General features: G+C 38.7%; 1 protein-coding gene across 1 annotated transcript; it reads right to left on the bottom strand.

Moving 5' to 3' along the window:
• Positions 1 to 12,667: 12,667 nt before the first annotated feature.
• On the bottom strand, positions 12,668 to 13,681 carry TAAR8 (trace amine associated receptor 8). The gene is given in 1 exon segment (XM_003732728.6): positions 12,668 to 13,681. A coding segment is annotated over 1 exon segment (1,014 nt).
• Positions 13,682 to 21,004: the final 7,323 nt, after the last annotated feature.

The following is a 21,004-nucleotide window of genomic DNA, read 5'->3' as shown; positions in this document are numbered from 1 at the left end:
AGAAATAAAGAGAAACATTATACAATGAAAAAAAAAAGAACAATGCTCCACAGGAACTGAATATTAAGAAGAAGTCTCTGAATAAATCTGGTTTCCTGGAATTGATTATCTGATATAATCATATTTAAAGGCACTACTGACTCCATTTCCAGTGATAGCTAGGGAACTGGTATTCTGTGGCATACAGTGGCAAAACATTTACTCAAATTATTGTCTGTAGACACTTATAGTCAAATGTTTACAGAAAACAAGGCTCTGGGTGACCATGTGTTTGCTGCCATACCACATTTTAATAAAAATGAGGAGTATAATGGATTGGCTAGCTACTTTCAACTGCTATGGAGACCTTGGGGAAAGAAAGGGACAAGTTTTATAAGCTAAAGAACATGAAAGCTTCTATGAACGCACTGAAAGACTCTCTTATCTCTTATAACCACAGGGATATGTTTCTGAGTATCAAACCCAAAGTAAAAGTCTGTAGGTGGTTGAATTATAAAGCAAACTCAACTTCCAAATTCCCAGGGTCTCTTTCATTAAAATCCTGGAACTGATTTAGAAGGAAAAGGATTTTGAAAGTTAGAATGGTGACATGTAGACAGATCTTTATAAAACTGGGTACCTCAAACTCCTAAATTGGGTCAAGCCTTTTCTGCCAATGGAGGCAGCCTTTTCAGCCCTGCCTGAGAAGGCCAGTCTCCTTTCAAGTAAAGAATGTATAATGTCCTCTTCTGAGGTAGTTGCCTTACAATGTCCTGCTGATCTTCCTCACGACCTACTCTTAACACCTTTCCTTGTTTTTAGACTGACTTACAATCGGACTCAGGCCCCAGATAGAAGAGGTACATAGTGTGACCCATGAGGAAGGACACACAAACCAAAAAACTTGGATGATTTTGACAATATATACTAGTAGAAACCTGAAAATTATCTATGGGACTGAATCCAAATCATAGAATACCAATAAGGGAAGAATGCAAAGTTGGATTAAGTTGAATGTATTGATATCGGCCCATTAAGCAGGTAGTCTATATTAAATATTTTAGTTCAAGGAGCTAGGAAGAGCGCCCACGGATTGCTTGATCAGATGATTGAAATATGGATCCAAATGCAATACCAAGTGAAGACAAAGGTCAGAACTTCCTTTCTTTGCTGTCAAGAAAGGCATCCAGATACTTAGGGAAACTTGAATGCTTGAGTGAATTTATCATATAAGATATGCTCACCCAATGCAGGAGGAACCAGAAAATATGACCTTCACCATAGCTGTATGAAATAAATGTATGAGAGAAAGCCAGTGCCCTAGAAGAGCTCTGCAGTGTAAGATCAACATAATGGAGAAATACAAACTTTCTCCAAGAGTGTGTGGAAAAAATATACCAATGAGGTGAACTTGAAGTTTGGTCTCGTAGGTTGAGGAGGGAAATTAAAGGAAAAAAACGCAGAAAACATAACCAAGAAAGAGAGAACAGTGTATGTACCAAGGCTTGGAGAAGAGGAGGTGTTATGTATCATCAGGATTGACAAGGAGGTTTTGTTATAGTAACACAGTCATAGTTTAGGTAGCAGCATGGGATAAAGGAGAAATGTACACAGGATTAAGACTGATCACACCCGCATTCATTTTCCAAGCAGTTTGGATTTATGCAAAGGTCAGTGTGTGGGAGGAGAGAGGACAAAAATATACTAGATGATAGGTACAAATCTTTGGCATTACACACTCAGGTATGCTATGAATGTAATGTATTTTTCTGCAATTCACTTTAATTTGCTTATATGCTTGTCTTCCTTTGGGTACAATAAATAAATCTCAGTACAATTAGGGTTTACTCCTTTTCCCAGGGTGGCATCCAGGTTCCAGTGGACTTGACCTTCACACTATAATAGTGGGTACTCTCTGTACTCTGTCTTGAGGAATGCATTTCCCTAACTTTAAACAGCACACTTAGCAGCATGCTGCATCTGCAAAGGCAAGTTTTCCTTCCAGCCTTGTTGTGAAGTCTTCCTCTTCCAATGCCAATGTCCCAGCCACAGGTCTCTGTATCCCATGGCTAGTGCTGATGGGCTGGCTTAGCCTTCTTTCTTTTGCTAGGAAGTCATGAAGGTTCTAAAGAAATGTCAAGTCTAAGATAGACACGGGCCGTTAAAAATATTGCCTTCATGCTCTGGCTATAAGTCCTTTTCTGACGGACAGTGATTTGAAAAGCCCAACTTTGCTTTTGTTTGTTTGGTTTTCATTTTCTATGCTAATCACCCTATGTCTATCCATGTAATTAAAAACCTTGTGTAAAACTCTTCCAAACACACTCTTTCAGAGTCTTCTGAGATTGCTGAAATCAGCTATGATGTCTGAGATGCCATTTTAAAACTTCAACCAGTATTGTTACAGGGTCACAGTCCTAACTCTATGTCCAGGGTTTTCAGTCAGACATTCATAGTATGAGACATCTGAGAAAACTCCAAATAGGATCCCACATCTCTTCAGGGTGCCTCTCAGGATAGAACTCAAGATGCTGTGCTAATGGGAATCGGGACACGCTAAGACATTCTACCTTCTGCAGAAAACCTTCCTATTCACTAACCTCACTGAGGGTTGTGTTCTTACGTCTATTTTACCACGTAAACAAAATCTTGAATTAATTCTTACTTTGTAACTAGCCACATGTTCCTGGAGGAAATGGATTTGAGAATGACTCTTGGTAGCTTCTATAACTCCTGAATACAGCACATAATTAACTTTCAGAAGAAAGAGTTGGAAGATCTGATAGACCTGCTGCAAAATAACACTTATAATACATTAATACAACAAGACATAATTCCTAAGATAGTTTAATGCCTTTAAGATGTCGTTTCTGAAATATACCAACCCAGCTATCATTTTCTTTCATACGTTAAAAAGCAATATGCCGCAGATACATACTCAAAAGACATTCTCCTTGAATGAAAACAAGCGAACATACAATCCTAATATCAGCACTCTGATCAGAACTGAGATATGTGAAATGGCTCTATCAATTTTAACATATTATTTCATCACAAACATGTACATGATAGAGATAATTTACAAAGAAATTATTACCTCCTCCACCTACATACAACTGTCTGTCATATGTAAGATGAGACTTTCTAAGAAGTTATATAAGAATATACATATATAGGGGCTACATTGTATATACTGTTTTGTAAGCTATATTAAAAGTTGTTGTATTGTCTTCAGCAAAAAAAATATATATATATTGTAATTGCCTTCAGTCGTAAGTCTGTACAAGAAATCTGAGCAGTTTTTAAGGACTTCTTAACATTCCATTACATAGGTAGAGTACAATGTATTTAACTTATTCCATGTTGATGTAAGTTTTTTCTAATTAACAGTTGAGAGTTATGAAACAAATATGCTTGTAATGTGTGCTTACTTGCAGGGCTCTTAGGATTGTTAGAAATGGAACTGCAGAATCAAGTAAAATGTATATTTCAAGTTCTGTTTTTTGTTTTGTTTTGTTTTGTTTTGTTTTGTTTTGTTTTGTTTTGAGACAGTCTCACTCTGTTGCCCAAGCTCGAGTGCAGTGGCATGGTCTCACCTCACTGCAACCTCTGCCTCCCGGGTTCAAGCGATTTTCCTGTCTCAGCCTCCCAAGAAGCTGGGATTATAGGTGCCACCATCATGCCTGGTTAATTTTTGTTTTTTAGTAGAAATGGGATTTCACTATGCTGGTCAGGCGGGTCTTGAACTCCTGACCTCTTTAACCTGCTGCCTTGGCATGTTTCAAGTTTTATACAATTTTTTGATTCCCTTCAAAAAAAGGATACTAAATTATATTCTCCTGAGATGAATATGAGTGTAGCCAACTCTTATGAAAGTGCTCAGCTCCCAGCACTGTGATCACCATAGTGTGTTATTGATCCTTCTAACATTTGCCACCTTGATATATGAAACTGTCATGTTGTTATTAGCCTTTGAAGATTAGTAGTAAATTTGGAATTTTAATATACTTATTTGCCCTTTGCATTTTTTAATTGCCTATTTATTTGTGTAGTGGGGTGGCAATCTCTGTTTCTGTTTTATAAAGCTTTTAATTTTTAAACCTTTTTTTTTTGGAAACAGGGTCTTGCTCTATCACCTAGGCTGGAGTGCAGTGGTGAGATCTCAGCTCACTGAAAAATCTGTCTCTTCAGCTCAAGGGATCCTCCTACCACAGCCTCCAAAGTGACAGGGACCACAGGTGTACACCACCATGCACAGCTAATTTTTTATGTTTTTTATAGAGACAGAGTTCCACTACTTTGCCCAGGCTGGTCTCGAACTCCTGGGCTCAAGTGGTTCGTTGGCCTCGGACTCCCAGAGAGCTGCGATTATAGGGGTCAGTCATCACACCCAGCCCTTCCTTCCTTCCTTCCTTCCTTCCTTCCTTCCTTCCTCCCTCCCTCCCTCCCTCCCTCCCTCCCTCCTTCCTTCCTTCCTTCCTTCCTTCCTTCCTTCCTTCCTTCCTTCCTTCCTTCCTTTCCTTCCTTCCTTTCCTTCCTTCCTTCTCTCTTTCTTCTTTCTCTCTTTCTTTCTTTCTTTCTTTCTTTCTTTCTTTCTTTCTTCTTTCTTTCTCTCTCTCTTTTTTAACTTTTATTTTAAGTTCAGGGGCACATATGCAGGTTTGTGATACAGATAAACTTGTATCGTGGGGATTTAATATGCAGACCATTTTATCATCCAGGTACTAAGCATAGTACAGGATAAATATTTTTCAGGATCCTCTCCCTCCTTCCACCCTCCTCCCTCGAATAGACCCCAGTGTGTGTTGTTCACCTCTTTGTGTCCTTGTGTTCTCACCATTTAACTACCATATAAGTGAAAACATGCTGTATTTGGTTTTCTAAGCCTGCATTAGTTCGCTAAGGATAATGGCTTCCAGCTCTATCCATGTTCCTGCAGAGAACATAATCTTGTTCTTTTTTTATGTCTGCATAGTATTCTGTGGTGTATTCTTGTTCCATTAAGTATGCTACCCATAGCTTTTCAAAAGTTTTTATTTTTTCCCTAACTTGCCTGTTTTTTATTGAAGTTTAAAATATTTAAATTGAGTTCATGATGATTTGAGTTTTCTGTTATGATTCTGACAAAAGAAAATTATGAAAGCAATATTTTCTTCTAATTTTATAACCTCTGTAGGAAATCAGCTTTGATTTTGTAAATGGTATGAGGCAAGATGCTTAGCAATATTTTTCCAAAAAACCATATGTCCCATCATCATTTTTTGAATAATCTATTCTTTTCCTATAATTTAAAATACACTATTATTTTCATCATTGGCAATGTGCAAACTTTGGATAGTGTTTATTTAAAAAAAGACAGCAAAGTGCATTATAATATGACTGAAACAGAAAATGACAAACCTTATGGGTTGAGAAAAATAATCCCATAAAAATCACTACCACAGAAATTGAACTAAGGTTATTTCCCCATTTGTGAAGTATCTCCAAAATATAAATATGAGCTCTGTTCTGGGCCCATAATGGCTGATGTGTAAAGCTCAGAGACCTGTTAGGAGCTGCAGAAAAACCGGACCCCAAGAAATAAGCTTCTGAAAATGAAAGCAAAGCAAATCTAATCTAGAGAAAGACATAGAGTGCAAGACCTACGCAGGGACTAGGGAACCAGAAAACCTTTGAATGTGGCAGAAGTTAATATGAAAGGAAGGTCTGGAGGAGGAAAATACAGCTGACAAAGTAGGGAAGTGGCAGATTTGCAGAAACTGGAAATATGAACTTTGTATCAATCATCATTTAGTAAATATGTTTCTATCAAATGCTTAAAGATGTTCACTTAACAAAACAATAAAAGTATAGAGGTTATACAATTAAAATTGAAGTACCATTCCTCTTTCCAAATTTAATGTATTATATTCGTGCACTGTTTTTCATATCCTCATTACTAGAAAATTCTCATTCTATCACAAATTCCTTAGTTTCAAATTTAGACTGATTTAGAGAACAAATTTATAGTTGATAAACTGTGTTTTAATATTGTCCAGTTATAGTAAGTTTTATTGTACCCCTAAACTAACGGTAAAATAACACATAAATCAAAGCACTTGGAACACAGTTAAAGTAACCAAACTAGCAAAATATCATATAAACATAGGGAGATGTTATAAAACCCAAAAGACAATGAATGAATGAATCATATATAGTAATCATGAGGTTTAAAATGCTACCACTGTAGACCAGGCACGGTGGCTCACATCTGTAATCCCAGCACTTTGGGAGGCCTGGAGTGGGGCGCAGATCACGAAGTCAGGAGTTCGAGACCAGCCTGACCAACATGGTGAAACTCCTTGTCTACTAAAAATACAAAAATTAGTCAAGCATAGTTGAGCATACCTGCAATCCCATCTACTTAGGAGGCTAAAGAGAGAGAATTGCTTGAAACCAGGAGGTAAAGTTTTCAGTGAGCCAAGATCATGCCACTGAACTCCAACCTGGGTGACAGAACGAGACTCCGTCTCAAAAAAAAAAAAAATTGCTACCACTTTGATACCTTCCTCCAAGAGCTCTCAGTTGAATTCCTGGGTTGTTTACTTTGGTCTTTTCTCTGAAGCAGCCCCTGAACTCCAATTTTTGCCTCTCCAGCTGCAAGAGACTGCCAAAGTCCTGCTTACCTTCTTAACAATTACATTTTCCTTTGTTTCTCGGGTTCCAGCCACAGAGAAATTCAGAAAAATTCCGAGGGCAAAAGCAACACAGTAGGTTGTCCTCACTTCTCTGCTATTCTCCCTTCTCCTGAGTGTTGGTCTCTCGAACGCTGGCCTCTTTTGTCCCTAAACTACAATTTAATTCCAGACAGCAATTTGAGTCTGTTGACTGGTTTTGGACACCATTTTCTGCTGAGCCTGTTTGTGTCACAGCGAGAATAGATGCTCTTGTGAATATAAACATTTTTGCAGAAGACCCAGCTCACTTCAATGTGCTTCCTTTCTCTCTACAATTTTGTCCAACACTTCTAGGCTGTCATAGTTGCTCTTCAACATTTTAAACAGTTGTTTATGTGTTCAGTTGAGCTTTTATAATTGTACTAAGTGGGGGAGATGGTTTGACCGAGCTATGTCATCATAGCCTGAATCAGATATTTCTCCCCTGCATTCTACAAATTTTTTATTTTGCTTATTTTTATTTGTTATATTTTATCATTCGATTAATAGTAGTTTCTAATTTTCGGTTTGATTTCTTCTTTGTCCCATGGCATTTGTATCAAAGCATCATTTATGCATTTTCATATTCTCTGCCTAACACTTGACTGCTTACTCTGACTAAGGCACCCTAAGGACACCAAACCCTTTAGCACCATGAGGTTCCATGGTTTGTGGCCAATGCGCAGAAACTAGTTTCTCCCACCACTTCCAGACTCAAGTGGTGTGGGAATTCACTTTTGCAAAGATTGTTGAAGTGGCCAAATGAAGACACCCTACTGTTTCAGGGGACAATCTTTCTGTGGCGTGAAATCAGACCTGTGCAAGATAGGAGGCAGGATACAGACAGCACATAGATACTATAATCTATTTGTAGACCTCTATATAACCAATGTCTGAATTCTTTGTGGCTTGAGAAGGAGAGAGCAATAATTTTCAAATCTGGACCTTGGATTTTTTTTAAAACAATTTAGACTTTCCAAACATGATAATTTCCTTGAATGTGGTCAGCTTTGGCATAGTAAAAACTGTTAAAGGTAATCAAGTTAGTTACTTTAAAGCATAATATAAATTTCCCAATGGCTTTAAGTGTCTTCCATCATTTCTGTTGATTTCAAGAATATGACCTTTTTTCCTTTTTTTTTTTAAATTGAGTTGAGGCACTCTATATGAAAAGTTGATGTAATAACTTAAGAACTGAGATATTAAGTTTCTCCAGAGAAAATTTGCCTTTACTCGTGGCATGTTGCTAGAACTAGCAATCTGGGATAATCCTTTTCTCCATTGTAGATGTTGAGAGTATTTGAAGTAAATGTTTACCCTGATATGTAGAGAATAATAGTCTTCCAGATTGTAACAAAAACCATTAGTGGTCAGTGTTGCCTGGGCTTGTTTTTCTTGTTAGACTCTAAAATCTAATCATTTTCCACTAAACCTTGTTGTCAAAAGCTCTGCTTGAAGGGCATGAATAGACATTTATCAAAAGAAGATGTACAAACAGCCAACAAATATGAAAAAATGCTCAACATCGCTAATCATCAAGGAAATTAAAACCGCAATGAGATACAACCTTACTCCTTCAAGAAGAGCCACAGTTAGAAAGTCAACAACGACATGGATGTAGTGAAAAGGGAACACTTTTACACTGCTGGTGGGAATGTCATTTAGTATAATCACTATGAAAAACAGTATGAAGATTTCTTACAGAAATATACATAGAACCATCATTCCATCCAGCAATCCCACTACTGGGTATCTACCCAAAGGAAAACAAGTCATTTTATGAAAAAAACACACGCACACTCATGTTTACAGCAGCACAATTTGCAACTGCAAAGATATGGAACCAATCTAAGTGCCCATTGACTAACAAGTGGTTAAAGAAAATGTGGTACATATACACCATGGAATACTACTCAGCCACAAAAAGGAACAAAATAATGTCTTTTGCAGCAACTTGGATGGAGCTGGAGGTCATTATTCTAATTGAAGTAACTCAGGAATGGAACACTAAATATTGTATGTTCTCACTTAAATGGGAACTAAGCTATGAAAATGCAAAGCCTTAAGAGTGACATAATGGACTTTGGGGACTCAGGGGAGAAGTTTGGGGGGTGACTACATACTGGGTACAGAGTACACTGCTCAGGTGACAAGTGCATTAAACTCTCAGAACTCACCGCTAAAGAGCTTATCCACATAACCAAAAACCACCTGTACTCACAAAACTATTGAAATAATAATAATTTTTAAAAGCTCTGCTTCACTCTTCATCTTCTCAGACGCCTTTTTGGTATTGGCCCTAAAGTTGAGATTTGCCTCTCTGAATAGCCTTTTCCCTGGATCTTAAATAATTATTGAATTCCTTTATATCTTTCTGATATTTTAAAGATTTTTGAAATACAATTTCCAGATTTCCTAGATCTTCTCAGTAGGGGAATGGAATAAATAACCTATTCTACCGTTACTGGAATAAGATGTCACACATAGAATTTTTTTAAATAAATGTAATAAGAAAATTTTATTTTCTTATACATGTATATATAATAACTCAAGATCACTGAGTACACTTGCATCTTAAGTATGCTAAATAATAATTATGGAAAATGTATGTCTTGTCATCTATTTCTACATCAGGGAAAGAGTTCTTGATGTCTGGGACTAGTTCTCAATGGTAATAAGGTGGAGTTAGACAAATTTATTTTCAGTCATATTATCTGCAAATAATAGTTTAACTTCCTATTTTTGAATTTTATATTGATTTTTCTCTCATCTAGGTGTGGTAACTAGCAATGTGGAAAGATTGGACCATCCTGTCTTTAGCGGTAGCCTAAAGGAAATGCATCAAATGTTTTACTTCTAAGTATGTGCTGATATGTTTTGGTGATAAATATGTATTTATCATAGTAATTAAAACTCAGAGAAATAAAACTTAGGCAACATACAGCAACCTTCATTCTAAAGCTCAATATTAACAGATTTGGTATTTTGGTTTTTCTTTCTCTTGAGTGATGATATGATGGACTTAACCAAGCCTATAGAAGAGTTTTCCGAAAATCACCTATCAAACTCTAATTCAGCCATCTCTGGCCGAAGAGGTTATCACTTGGTGCCAACAAAAGCATTATACCAAATACTCTAGATATTCATATCAAAATGACTTCTATTGAATCAAGTCTAAACTTTTCCAGAGAGTGAACTATAAAGTTATAACACACATTGTTTATACTCTTTTAAATACACTTTTAAAAAACTGTATTAGCATAGGATTTTGACTGCAACATTCTGAGTAGTGAAATGCACATTATTTTTAGTGTGATAAAAACTATTGAGAAAAGTTGTGGAAGCAAGTTATATATTATTTTCAGGAGATAAAAAGTTGCATAGAAATGACAACTACTAGAGATCGTTGATAATTCTTGCACAGGTCCCAATTGCTAATAATCTTTGTGCCAGCCTTTTGTGGTATATTGTTTACCATGCAACATTTCTGGGCAATGTCTATAGCTACTTCCTGATCCCAAGGCTGAATTACTGGTTCCACCGTATTACAGGTGAGCATGCTAAGATTCTGCCCAGCCATTAAGCAGGAGAGTCTTATCTGCTGCCTCCCAAATCCTGGAAGGCACAATCATTAAAGAAACACAGAGGAATAGTCACAGAAGAGCAGCAAATAAACAGAACCTTTGATAGTATCATCCCACATGGGCTGTGTCTGTTCTGGGCTGAATTGTCACCCCAAATGGATATGTTGAAGCTCTAACCCCTAGTACTCACGTCTAGATGATTAGATTAAAATGAAGTGATTAGGGTGGGCCCTAATCCAATATGACTGCTTATCTTTGTGAGGAGTTGAGGACACACACACATAGAGAAAGACCAGGTGAGACACTAAAAGAAGACAGTCATCTGCAAGTCAAGGAGAGAGGCCCTCAAAAGAAATCCACCCTACTGACACCTAGACTTGTAATTCTGGGCAGTAGAATCACAGGAAAGTACACTTTTGTTATTTAAGACATCCAGTCTGTGGTACTTTCTTATTGCAGGCCTAGCCAAATAAAGTGTGGCAAAAATACACTTAAAGAATGCAGCCCTCACTAACTAATATAGTGGTGCAAATGACACTTAAAGAATGGCCACATGTAACCCCAGCACTTTGGGAGGCCCAGGTGGGCAGATCACCTGAGGTCATGCATTTGAGACCAGCCTGGCAAACATGGATAAAAAATGTTTATTTTTTTATAAATAAGCATCTCTACTAAAAAACAAAAAAATTAGCCAGGCGTGGTGGCAAGCACCTGTAATACCAGCTACTCGGGAGGCTGAAAAAGGAGAATCACTTGAGTCTGGGAGGTGGAGGTGGCAGTGAGCAGAGGACCCATGATTGCACTCCAGCCTGGGCAACAAGAAAAATCTCCATTTCAAAAAAAAAAAAAGAATGGGCCACTTGAAAATAAATGAGAGTTGAGCATAAAAAAAAGAATGATTCAAAATTTCACATCCAAAAATGTGATTCAGAATTTAGTAAATGGAAAAAACAAATGCATGTGGCAAAGAGGTGTGCAAAATATACACAGGTGACATGTGAACCACTTTATCATTTATTATTTAATGCAGTAAATATTTTTTTGCATTTTATTTATTTATTTATTTTCCTTTTCTTTTTTATTTTTTTTATTGCATTTTAGGTTTTGGGGTACATGTGCAGAACATGCAAGATAGTTGCATAGGTACACACATGGCAGTGTGTTTTGCTGCCTTCCTCCCCTTCACCCACATTTGGCATTTCTCCCCAGGCTATCCCTCCCCAGCTCCCCACCCCCTGCTGTCCCTCCCCTATTCTCCCCAATAGACCCCAGTATGTACTACCCCCTTCCCTGTGTCCATGTGTTCTCATTTTTCCTCACCCACCTATGAGTGAGAATATGCGGTATTTCATTTTCTGTTCTTGTGTCAGTTTGCTGAGAATAATGTTCTCCAGATTCATCCACATCCCTACAAAGGACACAAATTCATCATTTTTGATTGCTGCATAATATTCCATGGTGTATATGTGCCACATTTTCCCAGTCCAGTCTATCATCGATGGGCATTTGGGTTGGTTCCAGGTCTTTGCTATTGTAAACAGTGCTGCAATGAACATTCGTGTCTATGTGTCCTTATAGTGGAATGATTTATAGTCCTTTGGATATATACCCAGAAATGGGATTGCTGGGTCAAATAGAATTTCTATTTCTAAGGCCTTAAGGAATTGCCACACTGTCTTCCACAATGGTTGAACTAATTTACACTCCCACCAACAGTGTAAAAGTGCTCCTATTTCTCCGCATCCTCTCCAGCAGCATCTGTTGTCTCCAGATTTTTTAATGATCGCCATTCTAACTGGCATGAGATGGTATCTCAATGTGGTTTTGATTTGCATCTCTCTAATGACCAGTGATGATGAGCATTTTTTCATATGTTTGTTGGCCTCATGTATGTCTTCTTTTGTAAAGTGTCTGTTCATATCCATTGCCCATTTTTGAATGGGCTTGTTTGTTTTCTTCTTGTAAATCTGTTTGAGTTCTTTGCAAATTCTGGATATCAGCCCTTTGTCAGATGGGTAAACTGCAAAAATTTTTTCCCATTATGTTGGTTGCCAATTCACTCTAGTGACTGTTTCTTTTGCTGTGCAGAAGCTGTGGAGTTTGATTAGGTCCCATTTGTCTATTTTGGCTTTTGTTGCCAATGCTTTTGGTGTTTTGTTCATGAAGTCCTTGCCTACTCCTATGTCCTGGATGGATTTTCTTCTAGGGTTTTTATGGTGCAGTAAATATTTTTACAATGGTTTAATAGTTTAATCTTCTGTGACCTTTCTCCTGGTTAATTTCAAAAATGATGTATTTTTTCAATTGTGAAAAGTTATATTTATTTCTTATATTTAATTTCATTCAAAATTCATAGTTTTGAAAATATTCTTCATTTTCTCAACTTAGTGCTTAAACTTATTCTGAAAATCAAGTAATCGTTGATGAACTATCCTTTAAAACATCCCCACTTAAAATCAGTTTTACAGATTTCTTAAACCAAGGATAAAATAAAGCATAAATCAAATGATTCATGGCTGAGTTATAATAAGCACCCCAACAGCAAATCTCATAGATATAGGCAGGGGTTGAGAAGCCCATGAAGGCATCAATTAATGTATCCATTGTACACGGTAACCATGAAATAATAAATGCTATTACCATGACCCCAGGATTCTAGCTGCTTTCCTCTCTCTCGGCCACTCAGATTTTGTAACTCTCTGAAGATGATTTTACTTTGCTACTAGAAGTTTCTATTTTTGTAGCTTGTTGTTTAGCTATCAGAAAAATCTTACTGTAAAGAATGATCATAACAAGGGTAGGAATGAAAAATAACAGAAAATGTATCAACACCCAGCCTTGATTGACAACAATTTGACAGCCACCTACACAATTGAGAGCACTTACTAATTCCTCCTGCCTATCATGATTGGCACCTGTATAGAACACAGCACCACTGTACGTGAGAGGCAGAATCCAGGACACGCTGATGCAAATTCCCGACACAGACACGGCGAACTCGATAGGATAGACCAAAGGGTCAGTAACCGCAATATACCTGTCGATGCAGATGAAGCACAAGTGGAGGACAGAAGAGTAACAAAATCCCACATCACAGCAACTATGAAAGGTACAAAATTTGGCTCCAAAATACCAGCAGCTCTCCACAGACCTGACCATACTGAAGGGCATCACAGTCACACCCACCAAGAAGTCAGCACAGGCCAGAGAGGTGATGAGGAAATTGGTCGGAGAGTGCAGCTGCTTAAAATGAAGAACAGAAGTCAGTACTAAGAGATTTCCAAATACAACCAGCAAAGACCCAAAGCTAAATGCTGTGTACAGAATCACCCAGGACCCAGGAGAATAGGGAGTTTTAATATAAGATCCATTCACATCCTCATAGCAAAGCTGCACAACGGGTTGGGAAAAATTGCTGGTCATGGTTCTGCTGTTTGCTATTTCCTTCCTTCCTTGTGATAGGGAATTATAATCTTGAATTCTGAAAATTAAAAAACAACAAACTGCACATGTGAGTAACTGCTTACAAATATTTTTCCACATTGTATTCTTTTTCAGTTTTAATCTAAAGGGAAATTAAAGGAATTCAAAAACTTAAAACATAATTCTGTCTTTAATCTCATAATTATTTCTGTAACTATGTCTAAACCTCTTAGTTAACCCCAAGTAAATCTACTAGGAATTTTCATCAGCCCAGCAATCACATTAACTGAGTAATTGAAGAAATCTAATTTAAATACCTGTTTTCTTTTTACACATCTGAATCTCTTCTTTGCAAAGGATGATCATGTATAATATAATTACATATTTGAGAAGTCACCTTTTAAAAAGCTTTCATCTCCTAGGATGTTTTAGGAAGCCCGCCAATCCATCTTACCCATTATAAATTCTTCACTTGGAATCCCCACAGTGTAAGGTGTGAATCATGAAATGAATCCCACTTTTGATAATTATAATTAATAAGTTTTTCTATGATAGGAGAACTGTTTCCCTGCTCTGCTACTCAGTAGAAACACTTAGGATTTTTATAACCATGAGATTTCTTTAAGTTCAATTGTCCTGAAAAAGCCTAACCTAGTATTTGACAATATTATCTATTCCTTATTTACAAGACTGTCTATATGATTTGTAGCATTCAGCACAAAATGAAATGCAGAGACCCTTGTTCAAAACTACAGAGAAAAAATGTCATTAAAGGCACCAAAATAGAAAGCTTTTACCCTTCTTTTATGGACTTTCTTGGCCTGTCGTAGTGTTTGATATTTGCTATGTAATGTCCCATCTCCTTGGATAAAGAGTATTTTGCAGGGCAAGTGAAGACTCTCACAGGTGTCTGCATGTCTTGCCTTGCAGCTCAGCTTGCACATGGCCCACCCTCCTACCAGCTGGTGAATCAACACGCCGTAGTCAGGATGGGGGCAAGAAGCCAAGCCAGGCATCTACCCTTCTCATAGGTCTGCTACCTCAACCAAAGGCAGACAGATGACCCCCAAAAGATGGCAACCTGCACACCGGAAAACACTTGATACCTGGATTGGTGATGATGAGAGGCTTGCACCTTCTGAGGAGCTCATTAAATGTGCTGTGACCCTGCCAGCCAGAGATGGGGACAATAGTCTATGCCTGGCACTGAGATAGTGGGGGATGTGCCTGGCTGCAACTCTCCCTGTGATGCATCCAGTCTTCTGCAGGGGTGAAAAGAGGATGACAGTGGTCACTGGTCTGAGCAGGTAGGAGGAGACTAGATGGAGCCCAAGATGCCAGAGGGCAGGGGAGCAGGAGGCTAAATCCCTTCCCAGGGAGGAAGAAGGTACAAGGTGTAATGAAAGGCTACTAGTGGTCTGAGGTTCCAAGCACCCAGCACATGCTCCACTGTTCCTTCACTTAAAAAGACAGAAATTCAAGACAAGAACTATGGGCATGAAACCCTAATAGTATGTCTCTGTGCTGCTGTCCCAGTCTTACGTCCATGGGATAACTCTTCCTACTTCATTTCAGATATTAAATTATCTCTTTGTAATAGCAGCTCAGTGATGAAGCAAAGAATACCCTATGTGGAGGTAACTGAAATTTTCAGACAGGATGTAGAAGCTGAGGTCCAGCCAGTTCTGATAATAACAGCCTTTCCCGACATACAGCTCTGTCCTCATAATACTAACAGTAATGAGGAAGGGAGATTAATGAATGAAGCTCCATAAAAAGGATTTCAGGCCTGGGGAAAAAATAGCTAATTTTGATTCTCTACAGCATGTATTAAGTAAGATAAAGAGCTTTTTCCTTCACAACAGCATATATAGAATTGAAAATAAAAATATGATATGCCAGTTAAGATAAAGGTACTAAAAATATATAGGAATAAATTAATACACATACCAAAAGTGTGACATAAAAATCATTCAGTTGATCATCTATGAAATTATTTTTATCAATGCTATTTTACCTTCCCTTTAATTCTCAAACCTAACTTGATCTCACCCAACTCTCACTCAGTAACCTTGTTTCTCTATTTTCTGAAATGTGACACATGCAATTTAAAGACAAAAGAATGCAGGGTTCAAAGCCGCAGGATGCAGATAAGTAAGAGTCAAGGATGATTCCCAGGTTTTCGACTTGCCAACTTGCCAGTCGGCAGGATCTAGTAAGCAGGAGAAAGAGTAAGTCTAGAAGAGAAAGATTATGGGTTAGGTTTGGACTGGTCAGAGGAACATAAAACTGAAGTTCTTCAGGAGGGAGTTTGGCCTGTGAGTTTTCAGCTCAGGAAAGAAACTGTGCCAGAAACAGCCATTTAAGATTTCTCACATTCTGATGTTTCGAAACCATAGAAAGAAATGTGATTGTCTGGTGCACATAGCCAAGAGTGTCCAAAGCCATAGATGTGTTAAGTTAAATGAAAAAAAAGAAAAAAAAGAAAGGAAAAAGCTCACGTGTGTAATCCCAGCACTTTGGGGGTCCAAGGTGGGCAGATCACAAGGTCAAGAGATCAAGACTAACCTGGCCAACATGGTGAAATCCCGTCTCTACTAGAAATAAAATTAATTAGCTAGGTATGGTGGTGAGTGCCCGCAGTTCCAGCTACTCAGGAGGCTGAAGCAGGAGGATAGCTCGAAACTGGGAGACAGAGGTTGTGCCACTGCTCTCCAGCCTGGAGACAGTGAGACTTCGTCTCAAGAAAGAAGGAAGGAAGGAAGGAAAAGAAAATAAAGAATAAACAAAAAAAACCTATCAGGCACTAAATGTGTGCTTTGGGAGAGGGGAGAACAGAAGAAAAATAAAAACTGAAACTAAATAAACCCACTCATTTGAACAAAATTAAGAAAGAAATAAAATGAACAACCAAAACATGAAACATTCCAAAAGAAATGCATTTTATAGAGTCATAGGATGCGTCAGTGCATCAGATACTCAGCATTCATTGACAGATTACAGTGTGCACAGTGAGAATAGGAGCAGAGGAGCACCAAGTTCAAAGTTACGCCTGCTGAAGAAAAAGTAGGCAGAAATACAGATAGAAAAACAGGAAAAAGTGGTCCCATAGACACCATGAAATGAAAAAGTTCAGGTAAGGAAGGCATAGCCAGGAGTGTCCAGTGCTGTAGATGTGTCAACGTAAATGAAGACAGAGAACTGTTTTCTGTCATTAACAACCAGATTAGCGATAGCATGATTGGACTTCTTCTGGTGGAATATTGGAGACAGAATCTAGATTGCAGTGGCTTGAGAATGAATGGGAATGGAGAGGGAAGGCAAGTGAGATAATGAACAATGACTAATACTGCTCAGCTGTACAAAGGAAGAGTGGTACATAGCAAGAGACATGAGTTCAGAGAACATCCGTGTGGTTACTTATGTTTCAGTTTGGTTTTAGTATTTGTTATTTTATTCTGGGGTGTTATAAAAAAAACGAGGGGAAAATATGAGACCAGAGCTTGAGCTCCAGCTAGAAAAGTTTTACTGCCAAGTGGGGAACCAAGCACAGATCTAGGCCCTGGGAGATTGGGTTCAGGGGAGTAGAATAGGGCAGTTTCTTAAAGCCAGAGGGCCATAAACTTACTGATTGGCTGGTGATACCTGGGCTCATTGGTTAGGTAAGCACCAGAACCGCTGGAGGTGTCTGCAGCCATACATGGGGCACCTGCCATGGCATTATGGCATTGTACTCCTTTTCTATTGCTGCTATAATAAATTCACCCAAATGTAGTGATTAATCACAGCACACATTTTTTATCACATGGTCTTACATGACTGGAGTTCTGGAGTTTAGAAATTTGAAATGGGTCTCACTGAACTAAAACCAAGTTGCCAGCAGTGCTGCGTTCTTTTAAGAGACGTCGGAGAGAATCTCTTTCCTGCCTTTTTAAGCTTCTTAGTATTCCTTAGATTTTGTCCCTTCCTCCATTCGTTAAACCAGCAGTATGGCATCTTGAAGTCTTTCTCTGACCTTGACACTGACTCTCCTCCCTCCCTGTTACATTTGTAATGACTTGCGATTACATTGGGCTTATCTGGCTAATCCTGAATAATATCCTCATCTCAATACCCTTAATTTAATCACATCTTCAAAGTCCCCTTTGCCATGTAAGGAAACACATTTACAGCTTCTAGGGATTTAGAATATGAACATCATGGTGGGGACAGGACGGGGTTTGCATTTTTCTGTCTACCACAGGCATCCACCTGCTTCTGCTGCTAGCAAGAAGTGTGATCCATGGATGACAGTGTGCTGCTGCTCCTGTCACCTCTGTGAGATGCCTGTCACCAGGTTTTTTTTCATCCCATCAGACATAGAAGCCAGAAGTAAGACAAGTTAGAAGGACGAGCATTCTTTTTCAGGAGAGAAGCTGGAGAACAAAACTCTCAAGTTCTTATCTTCTGAGACCAAAGAGTTAGTTGAAGTAAAAAAGTTAAGATTAGAAAATATACACACTCAGGTAAAACAGGTTTTTCCTTTTCCACATTTACTTCCCAGACAAGACAAAGATTTCATTAGGACTTTCAGTCAAGGTGGTTCAGTTAGTTTATTTATCAACTCCTGTGCTCCAAATGAAAATATGGAAAAGGCAGGCATATAAAAAGGAAGAAAGGTACAGCAAAGTTCATACATAAGATCATCTTCTCAGTGTGCACGAAAAGATACAAACACAACATGTGAGCAGAGCTGAAAATGAGGACCTATGAGTTTTGCAGTTTCAGAAGCAGCAAGGGAACCCAGGATCCAGGCACCTTTAAAGAGGTCTAAAAGTGCTCTGTGCAGACAGGAAATAGTACATGCTCATTGCTTAAAGTCAGGGGCTGGAGTGAGGCTTGTGACCTGGCAGCACATGTGAAAGGATGCTGAAGCCACGTGACTTTGTCCCAATTCCACCCAGGACTTTGGCTTTTAGAAAGATCTTAGTCTAGGGAGATATAAGGACACAGACACAGATTCACAACCAGGATCTTGCCTTAGCTACCCACTGGCTGATTCCCTGGATCAGGGACTTACCCTGTATGATAGCAGAACAGGAACTCAAAGTGCCACTGTAGAGAAGGGTTGTGTTTTGGGGAACTTCAGGGTTAGATTGAGACAACTTCAAAACTACAAGGTACCAGGCACAGTGGCTCATGCCTGTAATCCCAGCACTTTGGGAGGCTGAGGCGGGTGGATCATCTTAGGTCAGGAGTCATCCCATCTCTGCTAAAAAAAATAGCCAGGCGTGGTGGCAGGTGCCTGTAATCCCAGATACTCTGGAGGCTGAGGCAGGAGAATTGTTTGAACCCAGGAGGCAGAGGTTGCAGTGAGCCAAGAATGCACCACTGCACTCCAACCTGGGTGACAGAGCAACGCTCTGTCTCAAACAAAACAAAACAACCAGGCACTAAATGTGTGCTTTGGGTCGGGGAGAATAGAACAAAAATAAAAACTAAAACTAAACAAACCCGCCCATTTGGATGAAAATACGAAAGAAAATTAACAACCAAAACCTGAAGCATTCTGGAAGAAATGTATTTTATAGAGTAGTTTGAGAAAGCCAAGTACAACTTATTTGGTGGTATTTCTATTCAAACGTCGATTCCCCGGTAGATACCGATTAGGAGGTCTTGGATGGAAGCCTGAGAGCTATGTTTGTAAGAAGCACCTGCAGGTGATTCACCAACCGCAGATGAGATCATGGAAAGTACTATTTTATTTCTTTTGTATTTACTATTAGAATATTCAACTCAATGCAAAATGCATAGTAGGCCATAAATAAACATTTATTGAGTGAGAATCTAGTGCACTTTGCCTTTTCGATATGGTATACTGTCTTCCTTCCATGGAAGTATACCTTCTAGTACTTCTTCTCATATTTTCCTCTATTTCCGGATATAAATGATGGTCAGAAAAGAGTCAATACATAAAGGGAGAAGAGGTTTGCTCTAATGGAAGGCTCTGTGAAAAAATGACAGCTGTTAATTAGGGGAGCCACATAAACTCTATTCCCGGCCTTGCCAATAAGGCATAGACAGGGTAAGCCTTCAAGTCACCATGGAATGTGTGGATGTCTCCACACCCAGAGCCTGCCTCCTTCTGGAAAATAATTTATTCACACCTAGGTTTGAGTCTATGCTCCCCAATCTTTTTCACTTTATTATTTGTACCTTGCAATAGGGTAAACCAGAGGGATTTTGGAGTGTCAACATAAGTCATCTTATGAAAGTGATATATTTGCTTTATATAATATAAATATTGTAATTGATTAAGACAGTCAATCTTAATGTTCCCTTCAGCTTGACCACACTTAAGACAGGCTTCTTCCTGACTTGAGGCCCTGACCTCCCTTTGCTTAGAGCATTTACTTAAGTAAATTTGTATTTATGAATTCTTTCTCTGGGCCTTTGAGAGGTAAGTCTTTTTAAAAGGTTTTTGCTAGTTTTATAACCCAGGAATGTCTCTCCCAAGAACCTGGGAGGCATCCCTTTGAAATGTAATTATCAAGAAAGGTGATAACCAATTCCCGTAGGGAGGTAGCAGTCTTAACTTCAAAGGATGCCTTGCTCCAAGTTGGAAAACGACCTCCTGTCATAAAGATAGAAGAAAGTTCACTTTCCCTTTTAGTAAGGCCCGTTAGCAAACACAGGTGGCCTATGAGCTCCTCTTCTTTAACTGTAAGGAACTCTCAGCCCTATGTTTTAGTGAAGTTGAGCTCAGATGGGTTGAGTTCTGGCCTCTCTCCCCTGTTGTCATTGTCTTCAGTAAAGTCTTCCTTGTCCTTAACATTGTCTGGTGCAATTTTTCCCTTTGACATAATAAAAATATAGTATAGTGTTTATCAGTTGACTACTGCATGTAACAAACAACCACAAATTCTCACTCATATGAGGCATTAAGCATTTATTTCTCACAGATCTGAGGTTGAGCTGAGTTGACTCTACTTCAGGCTTATGGCAAGTGGGGACAGAGAGGACGTGGCTCTGGTTAACACGGTAGCAAGGCTTCATGTGTCTCTCAGCCTCCTGGATCTGCCGGCTACCTGAGCACATTCTCATGGCCATGGCAGAGGTCCACGAGAGCAAACAGAAGCAAGATCTCCTAAGGCCTAGCCTCAGAATTTGCACACTGCCACTTCTGCTCTCGCTCTGCCTCACCTGAGCAGAACTGCAAGATTACATAACAAAGGGTGTGATTACAGGGAGAAGTGAATAATTCAAAAATTAAATCAACTACACAAAGTGTTAAGAAATATGCCTTTCTGGGCATGTTGTGGAAAAACAGTAAGTGATGGAGGT

The sequence above is a fragment of the Callithrix jacchus genome, chromosome 4 (assembly GCF_049354715.1).
Source record: "Callithrix jacchus isolate 240 chromosome 4, calJac240_pri, whole genome shotgun sequence".
Classification (NCBI taxonomy): Eukaryota; Metazoa; Chordata; class Mammalia; order Primates; family Cebidae; genus Callithrix; species Callithrix jacchus.
The sequence above is the reverse complement of the archived record's forward strand: the minus strand, read 5'-3'. Positions and strand labels throughout refer to the sequence as shown.